Source organism: Salmo salar, chromosome 06 (genome assembly GCF_965601325.2).
Source record: "Salmo salar chromosome 06, fSalSal1, whole genome shotgun sequence".
NCBI lineage: Eukaryota > Metazoa > Chordata > Actinopteri > Salmoniformes > Salmonidae > Salmo > Salmo salar.
Genome location: NC_138296.1, coordinates 78,444,761 through 78,455,000, shown reverse-complemented (window position 1 = coordinate 78,455,000; position 10,240 = coordinate 78,444,761). Strand labels below are relative to the sequence as shown.

The window sequence follows — 10,240 nt, the reverse complement described above, 5'->3', positions numbered from 1 at the left end:
CCCTCCAGCTCTCCTGACGGACATGCTCCCTTTAAATCATACCCATCACTTACACAGACACACACACACACACACACACACACACACACACACACACACACACACACACACACACACACACACACACACACACTCTCACACACACACACACACACACACACACTAAACCAGCATCCTTTGATCAATGATCTCCATAGCGGGGTATCCAGGGAAATAAACGCTAACACAAGCAGCCAATTAGCCTCTCTCAACCACACAGGCACACAGAACTAACGACTGTCGCACGCACGCACCAACGCACGCACCAACGCACACACGCACACACACACAGGCGCACACACATGCATGTGCACACACCTATCTCCCTCTGTGATAAAATCCCTCTGTCATACAGCTGAACAGCTCAGGCGTACGACTAAAACACATACCCCCCCACCAGCATACACCACTACCAACTACCAATACAAACACAATTGAAATAGCAACATACTGTACACAAAGGCAAACATGCTTGGGGCTTTAATGCATTAGCTCGCTAACATGCTAATATTCTAACTGAAGCTAACTCCTCTCCTTACTCCTATATTGCATGGAACACATTCAATCGCTAATTTGCTAGCTCGTTTATGCTAATTAATGCAGCTCTGCCCTCTGCAGACTTTCACGGCTAATTAACAGTGATCTCTCTGTGACATATGGAGCTAGCCGGATCCCTGGGGAGACCACAGAGGACAGCTTTAAACTCGTACAGACTTCACCTCTGCAGGGACACTGGAGAGGGTAAGCTGATCCTAGATCTGTGGCTGAAGGGCTCCTTCTACCTAGCCTGTGGCTGTAGGGCTCCTTCTACCTAGCCTGTGGCTGTAGGGCTCCTTCTACCTAGCCTGTGGCTGTAGGGCTCCTTCTACCTAGCCTGTGGCTGTAGGGCTCCTTCTACCTAGCCTGTGGCTGTAGGGCTCCTTCTACCTAGCCTGTGGCTGTAGGGCTCCTTCTACCTAGCCTGTGGCTGTAGGGCTCCTTCTACCTAGCCTGTGGCTGTAGGGCTCCTTCTACCTAGCCTGTGGCTGGGGACAGTGGGAACTTTTATCATAACCCCGACACGGTGACCAACTTTGACTGCTGTGTGGATGTCTGACTGGTTTTTAAGAAACAAATTAGCCCTGTTGTGTGTTAATGAGAGTGTATCAAAGCCTTGTATAATCTCTTCTACCAGCTCTGTGTCTGAGTGTAACGGACGTCTGAATGCTTTCCCTACGGTCACATAAATCCCTTTAAACACTGTAAAAACCTGCCAGTATTAGGTAGACTCCCCTCACAAACAGAGGCTTACACTTTAAGTTAGTACTAGTTTGTAAGTCACTACAATGGCAGGTTGGATTGAAGGATTCAAATGCTGTTAGGCTTTCCAGAGTTAAAGTTCACAGTAAGATCATCAAAGGTCTATACAGATTTGATTTAGACATAACTGACTTGGACCAAATATTAAACTTTTGACTACTTTAATACACATATAAGTCAATTTTCCACAATTGTTTTGGTCCCCTAAAGAAAGTGCTGTAATTTATAAACGGTTCACCAGATATGTTTGAAAATACCCTAAAATTAAAGCTGACAGTCTGTACTTTAACCTCATAGTCATGTATTATTTCAAATCCAAAGCGCTGAGTACAGAGCCAAAACTACAAAAAATGTGTCACTGTCCCAATACCTTTGGAGCTCAGTGTTTAAGTTATATCTTCAAGAATCAATGGGTACATATCATTAATGTAAAAGTCCAAAAATAGATGTATCAACTGCTGGTTGCCCCTTTAAGACTGAGGTTAAGAGGAGCCCACGTAGGTCACTCTGACAGTCAAATGGTGAGAGAGAGAGAGAACAGGGAGAGAGAGAAACAGAGAGAGAGATAACACAGAGACAGAGAAAGAGAGAGAGAGAGAGAGAGAGAGAGAGAGAGAGAGAGAGAGGTAGGACTAGACCTCAGGCCCTGTTACTACTTCTGTCCTACTCCCCTCAGGCCCTGTTACTACTCCCGTCCTACTCCCCTCAGGCCTTGTTACTACTCCTGTCCTACTCCCCCCATCAGGCCCTGTTACTACTTCTGTCCTACTCCCCTCAGGCCCTGTTACAACTCCTGTCCTACTCCCCTCAGGCCCTGTTACAACTCCTGTCCTACTCCCCTCAGGCCCTGTTACTACTCCTGTCCTACTCCCCTCAGGCCCTGTTACTACTCCCGTCCTACTCCCCTCAGGCCCTGTTACTACTCCCGTCCTACTCCCCTCAGGCCCTGTTACTATTCCTGTCCTACTCCCCTCAGGCCCTGTTACTACTCCTGTCCTACTCCCCTCAGGCTGTGTACAACTCCTGTCCTACTCCCCTCAGGCCGTGTTACTACTCCCGTCCTACTCCCCTCAGGCTGTGTACAACTCCTGTCCTACTCCCCTCAGGCCCTGTTACTATTCCTGTCCTACTCCCCTCAGGCCCTGTTACAACTCCTGTCCTACTCCCCTCAGGCCGTGTTACTACTCCCGTCCTACTCCCCTCAGGCTGTGTACAACTCCTGTCCTACTCCCCTCAGGCCCTGTTATTACTCCCGTCCTACTCCCCTCAGGCCCTGTTACTTTCCTGTCCTACTCCCCTCAGGCCCTGTTACAACTCCTGTCCTACTCCCCTCAGGCCCTGTTACTACTCCTGTCCTACTCCCCTCAGGCCCTGTTACTACTCCTGTCCTACTCCCTTCAGGCCCTGTTACTACTCCTGTCCTACTCCCCTCAGGCCCTGTTACTACTCCCGTCCTACTCCCCTCAGGCCCTGTTACAACCCCTGTCCTACTCCCCTCAGGCCCTGTTATTACTTCTGTCCTACTCCCCTCAGGCCCTGTTACTATTCCCGTCCTACTCCCCTCAGGCCATGTTACTACTCCTGTCCTACTCCCCTCAGGCCCTGTTACTATTCCTGTCCTACTCCCCTCAGGCCCTGTTACAACTCCTGTCCAACTCCCCTCAGGCCCTGTTATTACTCCCGTCCTACTCCCCTCAGGCCCTGTTATTACTCCCGTCCTACTCCCCTCAGGCCCTGTTACTATTCCTGTCCAACTCCCCTCAGGCCCTGTTACAACTCCTGTCCTACTCCCCTCAGGCCCTGTTACTAGTCCTGTCCTACTCCCCTCAGGCCATGTTACTACTCCTGTCCTACTCCCCTCAGGCCGTGTTACTACTCCCGTCCTACTCCCCTCAGGCTGTGTACAACTCCTGTCCTACTCCCCTCAGGCCGTGTTACTACTCCCGTCCTACTCCCCTCAGGCTGTGTACAACTCCTGTCCTACTCCCCTCAGGCCCTGTTATTACTCCCGTCCTACTCCCCTCAGGCCCTGTTACTTTCCTGTCCTACTCCCCTCAGGCCCTGTTACAACTCCTGTCCTACTCCCCTCAGGCCCTGTTACTACTCCTGTCCTACTCCCCTCAGGCCCTGTTACTACTCCTGTCCTACTCCCTTCAGGCCCTGTTACTACTCCTGTCCTACTCCCCTCAGGCCCTGTTACTACTCCCGTCCTACTCCCCTCAGGCCCTGTTACAACCCCTGTCCTACTCCCCTCAGGCCCTGTTATTACTTCTGTCCTACTCCCCTCAGGCCCTGTTACTATTCCCGTCCTACTCCCCTCAAGCCATGTTACTACTCCTGTCCTACTCCCCTCAGGCCCTGTTACTATTCCTGTCCTACTCCCCTCAGGCCCTGTTACAACTCCTGTCCAACTCCCCTCAGGCCCTGTTATTACTCCCGTCCTACTCCCCTCAGGCCCTGTTATTACTCCCGTCCTACTCCCCTCAGGCCCTGTTACTATTCCTGTCCAACTCCCCTCAGGCCCTGTTACAACTCCTGTCCTACTCCCCTCAGGCCCTGTTACTAGTCCTGTCCTACTCCCCTCAGGCCATGTTACTACTCCTGTCCTACTCCCCTCAGGCCCTGTTACTACTCCTGTCCTACTCCCCTCAGGCCCTGTTACAACTCTTGTCCTACTCCCCTCAGGCCCTGTTACTACTCCTGTCCTACTCCCCTCAGGCCCTGTTACAACTCCTGTCCTACTCCCCTCAGACCCTGTTATTACTCCTGTCCTACTCCCCTCAGGCCCTGTTACTATTCCTGTCCTACTCCCCTCAGGCCTTGTTACTATTCCTGTCCAACTCCCCTCAGGCCCTGTTACAACTCCTGTCCTACTCCCCTCAGGCCCTGTTATTACTCCTGTCCTACTCCCCTCAGGCCCTGTTACTATTCCTGTCCTACTCCCCTCAGGCCTTGTTACTACTCCTGTCCTACTCCCCTCAGGCCCTGTTACTATTCCTGTCCTACTCCCCTCAGGCCCTGTTACTATTCCTGTCCTACTCCCCTCAGGCCCTGTTACTACTCCTGTCCTACTCTCCTCAGGCCCTGTTACTATTCCTGTCCAACTCCCCTCAGGCCCTGTTACAACTCCTGTCCTACTCCCCTCAGGCCCTGTTACAACTCCTGTCCTACTCCCCTCAGGCCCTGTTACAACTCCTGTCCTACTCCCCTCAGGCCCTGTTACTATTCCTGTCCAACTCCCCTCAGGCCCTGTTACAACTCCTGTCCTACTCCCCTCAGGCCCTGTTACAACTCCTGTCCTACTCCCCTCAGGCCCTGTTACAATTCCTGTCCTACTCCCCTCAGGCCCTGTTACAACTCCTGTCCTACTCCCCTCAGGCCCTGTTATTACTCCCGTCCTACTCCCCTCAGGCCCTGTTACTACTCCTGTCCTACTCCCCTCAGGCCCTGTTACAACTCCTGTCCTACTCCCCTCAGGCCCTGTTACTATTCCTGTCCTACTCCCCTCAGGCCATGTTACTACTCCTGTCCTACTCCCCTCAGGCCCTGTTACAACTCCTGTCCTACTCCCCTCAGGCCATGTTACTACTCCTGTCCTACTCCCCTCATGCCTTGTTACTACTCCCGTCCTACTCCCCTCAGGCCCTGTTACAACTCCTGTCCTACTCCCCTCAGGCCCTGTTACTACTCCTGTCCTACTCCCCTCAGGCCCTGTTACTACTCCTGTCCTACTCCCCTCAGGCCCTGTTACAACTCCTGTCCTACTCCCCTCAGGCCATGTTACTACTCCTGTCCTACTCCCCTCAGGCCATGTTGCTTCAGACCTGGGAAAAGGGCATGTGTGAGTGTGTGTGTGTGTGTGTGTGTAACTCTTCAGAGCAAATGGCAGTCTTTCCTCTGCCCCAGGCTATATAAATACTGCAGAGGGAAATCTGGCATTCAGACTGGGACAGCAGAGAGAGGGATGTGAGCGCGCGTGAGTGTGTGTGTATATGGAAGGGCACACTGAATCGTGAGCCAGGCTCATAATATACCACAACCCCATGGTCACAGGAAATCACAGGCTCATAAATATACCACAACCCCATGGTCACAGAAAATCACAGGCTCATATTGTGACACCACGATACTGAACAGTTTCTTTCCAGAAGACACTGCATCTAAACTTGTGTCTCCTGTCCTCCTAAACGACACCCTATTCCCTATATAGTGCACTGCTTTTGACCAGGGCCCATAAGGGGAATATGGTGCCATTTTGGACTCCCCCCATCCCCTCCATCTAAAGCAGGCATCACTCCTCACTGTCTGACTGTCTAGAGACTATTAGTAGAACCAGCAGGACACCATGTGTAACTTCTGGCACACTAGATACTGACTGTAACCACAGAGCTCTAAAACAGATAACCAGGGATGTAATAGATTTAGAATAACATGGTAATAAAGGGTTATTAACTCATTATAAAGTGGTTATAACGGTTCTAATAACAACATGTATAATAACATTGTTTTCAACTCAGTACTGCCAGTAGTCGGTGTCTGAAACAGTGTGGTGTGTATACCTGGGATGAGACAGGACTATTTCTTGATAACTATTTGACTGTTCTTCTAAATGAGGGGGAAACTGAGTGTGACTGTGTGATAGACAGTGTGTGTGTGTGTGTGTGGGTGTGAGTGTGTATGACACCAGTGTAAGCGTAACAGGTAAACAGACAGGTGTTCTCTACCAGTGAGCACTACTGCTCTCCAGCTGCTTGTTCTAGAAAGTAGTCCCCAGACACACACACACACACACACACACACACACACACACACACACACACACACACACACACCACACACACACACACACACACACACACACACACACACACACACACACACACACACACACACACACACACACACACACACTCTCTGTCTGACAGCAAAATAAAGAAGGTAATGTATGAGGGAGGAATGAAGTGTACAGCAAGGCTGTACGTGAGAGAGAGTTGGGTTTTTAGAACTGTGTTGGCCCCTTGGATGCGGCTGAGGGGTTTCTATGGTAACTGCCCTGCCAAACTCACCACCCCTCTGGAGAAGGGGGGTGAATGTGTACTCTCAAAACACCAGAGTTCCTCTAAAACAGTGAATGTGTGTGTGTGAGTGCATGTGTGTGTGTGTGACTCATGCCAACCTTTCTGAACCAGCATTTCATTGAGTTCATACTTGTCCAGCATGCTCTGAACCTGTTCAGGTTTGAGAGGAGGGTAGAGGATCTCGTTGAGACGAGGGTCTCTCTGTCGGAAGTTTATAAAGTCAGTCAGCTGCTCCACTGTCAGGTAGGGTTTGCTTTTAGCTCCACTAGGAGAGAGGGAGGAGAGGAGAAGATGGATGGAGATAGGGGAGGAGAGGAGAGAGGGAGGAGAGAAGAGAGCAGAGGAGAGGGAGGAGTAGCAGGGAACAAGATGTGAGAGGAGATAAATGCATAGAAAGAAAGAGAGAAAGAGATGAGGAAAGGTAAAGGGTTGTGTTAAGTCAATTATGAGCTCTGATTATAAATCCTTTCATATCCCTGTCTCTACCAGAACATATTGAATTCATCTCTCTCTCTCTCTCTCTCTCTCTCTCTCTCTCTCCCTCCCTCCCTCCCTCCCTCCCTCCCTTAATTAAAATGTTAGACAGAAGTGTCCAGTGGGCAGAAATCCCGGGTACAGCAGTAGACTGTGAGGATTGCTAGAAGGAAGAACAGCCAAGTGATTTACACTTTTACACGTTGAACAAGGACAAGTCTTCAGGAAAGCAAAAAGTATAGCTTTGGACAGCAACCATCCATTCCATACCATTTGTCTGTCTCTAAAATTGTACTTTTTAAATGTGTATTTTAGTTAGTTTAGTTTATTAATTCGACCATTTTAAAAACACAGCACACATACAACTTAAAAGCCATACATACAAATTAATAAAATCATCGAGGATAACACACAATAAAGTCTGGAACTTATTTCCATTGTGGTCCTCTTGAGACAAGATGGCTATACAAGATCGAACACAGTATGGCAGTGAAATAATAAAACTAAAACATAGAAGAAGAACATCTATCTCATCATTCCAGTTACATCATTGGGGTTATTCATATGGGCACAGAATACATCAAACATATTTTAACTTTATTTTTAAAGCTGCTCAGAGAGGACGTTGTTTTTATAGGCAGAGGCAACTCATTCCATTCTGAGGCTCCGGTATACAAGAAAGTACCATTCCCAGCATTACTCCTGAACCTGTATAAGCACACATCAGCAACACCTGATCTGGTGCTGTGATTGTGTGCATCCCTAACACGAGGAAAGTAATCACTTAGATATCTGGGCGCAGGACCATAAATACTCCTGTAAACCAAACCTAGTCTAATCTGGGACACCCTAGCCTCAACAGGCAGCCAGTTTAGTTCCTGAAAGCAGCTCCTGCCTATGTGAGTACGTGGACTCACCTTCAATACTACCCTGATCAGCTTATTCTGGGCTATCTGGAGCTTCCCCTTCATAAGTTTAGATAAGCCCCCAAACCAGGAAGTACCAGCATAGTCAAAATGGCATTGAATGAGGGCAGTAGCTAGCACTTTCATGGAGTCCTTATCAAGCAGCTTGGACTTTCTAGCCAAAAACTTAGTCCTGGCATTAACCTTCCCTAGCACCTTATTGGCCATGCTCACACCTCCCAAGCTTCCATCAAGGATACATCCCAAGTAGCTAACAGAGGTTTTAGTAGTCAGCACCTCACCCCCTAATTCCACTCTGATTTCAGACGACCTACACAATTTAGGTCTGGATCCAAAAATAATTGCTTCAGTTTTCTCTAAGTGCAGAGATAGCTTATTATCTCCAAGCTATTTGCTAATGTTAGTAAGCTCTGTGCTAAGTATGCTCTCCAACATAGTTTTACTTTTGTGAGACACCAGAAGTGTAGAGTCATCCGGCAAGAACAAGCATCTTTCATATCGTTAATATACAATAAAAACAGCAGAGGCCCAAGAACGCTCCCCTGCGGAATGCCACAACTCATTGGTTTTGCCTGAGACAGTGAACCATTAACCTCTACTACTTGCTCCCTTCCTGATGAATAGGACTTTACCCAGCCTAGAGGGATACTGCTTAACCCCAGTGCCTCCAGTTTGGAGATTAGGAGACAGTGGTTAACTGTACCATTCCACAAAGATTTCCCTCATCAATCTCTTTCCTGATGAAGTCAGTCAGGTAAAGTAGACATGAATCAGTGGAGTATGTTTTTCTAAAACCCGACTGAAAATCATACATTAGACCCTGTTTGTTAACATATTCATACATTTGCTCATGTACAATTCTCTCCAGGATCTTTGATGTTACACAGAGGATAGATACAGGCCTACAGTTCCCAGGGTCAGCCTTTATCCCCTTCTTATACAGAGGTATAACTTTAGCTTGTTTCATGTCCCTGGGAAAGGTGCCTTGTTCAAGAGAGAGATTAACGCTATGCGTAATACAAGGGCCAATTTGCTCAGCAGAATCTATTAGAAACCTTGCAGGAATATTATCCAGGCCTGTGGCTTTGGAGCATTTTAGCTCTGCCAGCATACTGACTATTTTGGCTGTTGCTACCTTTGCAAAAGAAAAAGAGCTTGGCTGAACCCCTAACTCCACATAATACTTCTTGACTTGGTTGCTTCCATACAAACCAGAACTGGTGGGCAGCTTGCTAACCAGCTTGCTGGCAACAGAAGTAAAAAAAGAGTAGAATTCATTGGCAACCTCTGCTTTTTCATATACCATCTCCCCTTTCATGTTCAGTCCAATGCTGTTTAGTTTGTTTTTGGTAGTACTACTACAGCCTAGTTCCTTAAATGTTTTTTTTTAGGGTCATTTTTGTTTTCAATTATTTTCTCAGCAAAGTAAGCCCTCTTAGCTTCATCCATCCTCCTCTGTGCTTCATTTCTGTGACGTTTATATAGGTCAAAATCAGGCTGTTCTTGAGAGTTCTTACATTTTTTAAATGCCTTATTCCTTGCTTGGATAGATTCTAGAATCTCATGATTAAACCAAGGGCCAGATCTCTGCTTTACCCTGACCCGTCTAATGGGAGCCATCACATTCACCACATCAAGGAATCTACATTTAAAGGCTTCCCAGGCACTGTGTACCCCTACACTATCCAGCACAGGTGACCAGTCAATTTTACACACTTCCTCCCTAAACTTTTCTACACAGTATTTTTGGAGTTCTCTGATTCTAACGGTTTTGTGACACTTAAATATATCTTTAAAAATCCTCCTTGTACAAAATGTAATAAAATGATCACTGATTCCATAGACTATTACTCCACTCTGCGATATTTTAGATTTATCAGACACCAATACTAATTCAATTGTACTTTGCACTGTTTCACATATCCTGGTGGGATGTCCTAATATGAACCTTAATAATGCTAAAGTGTAGCTTAAGTACTATGCTTGATAGTTCTGGGTAGCTCTGAGTGACAGTTGTCTTACATTTCAGAGAAGATATTATCTAGTTCTGGTCGAGGACAGATGTTGGTGAGGAACACTTTGTAGAGCTCTGGAGTGAAGTCTTCTTGTGGGATACAATCACTCTGGAGAGAGAAAGAGAGAAAAATCACAGAGAAAAAAGTAACAGATGCCCGGTCAATATAGGTTTAGCTTACAGTACAGTCAAAATGACACCAGAATGTTTAACAGGGTTCCAACTCCATCAATTCAGGAAGTACATTTACATTTACATTGACAAAACTGAAATGGAATTGAGCCCATCATTTTGAAGGCAGTGGGTGGGTGGGTGGCAGGTGGCCTAGCTGTTAGAGCGCTGGGCCAGTAACCGACATGTCCCTGGTTTGAATACCTGAGCTGACAAGGTGTAAAATCTGTCGATGTGGC

The 10,240-nt window shown here is 47.6% G+C and overlaps 1 protein-coding gene across 3 annotated transcripts in view; it reads right to left on the bottom strand.

Moving 5' to 3' along the window:
- The window catches only part of LOC106608062 (1-phosphatidylinositol 4,5-bisphosphate phosphodiesterase beta-1), a 275,600-nt gene that overhangs the window by 73,724 nt on the left and 191,636 nt on the right, over positions 1–10,240 (bottom strand). For all 3 annotated transcript variants that reach the window (XM_045720989.2, XM_045720987.2, XM_045720988.2), the window contains exons 8-9: positions 9,839–9,939; positions 6,515–6,681 (exon numbers count right to left, since the gene is read on the bottom strand). In XM_045720989.2, coding sequence (XP_045576945.2) covers positions 6,515–6,681; positions 9,839–9,939 — 268 coding nt within the window. The remainder of the gene's footprint in view (positions 1–6,514; positions 6,682–9,838; positions 9,940–10,240) is intronic.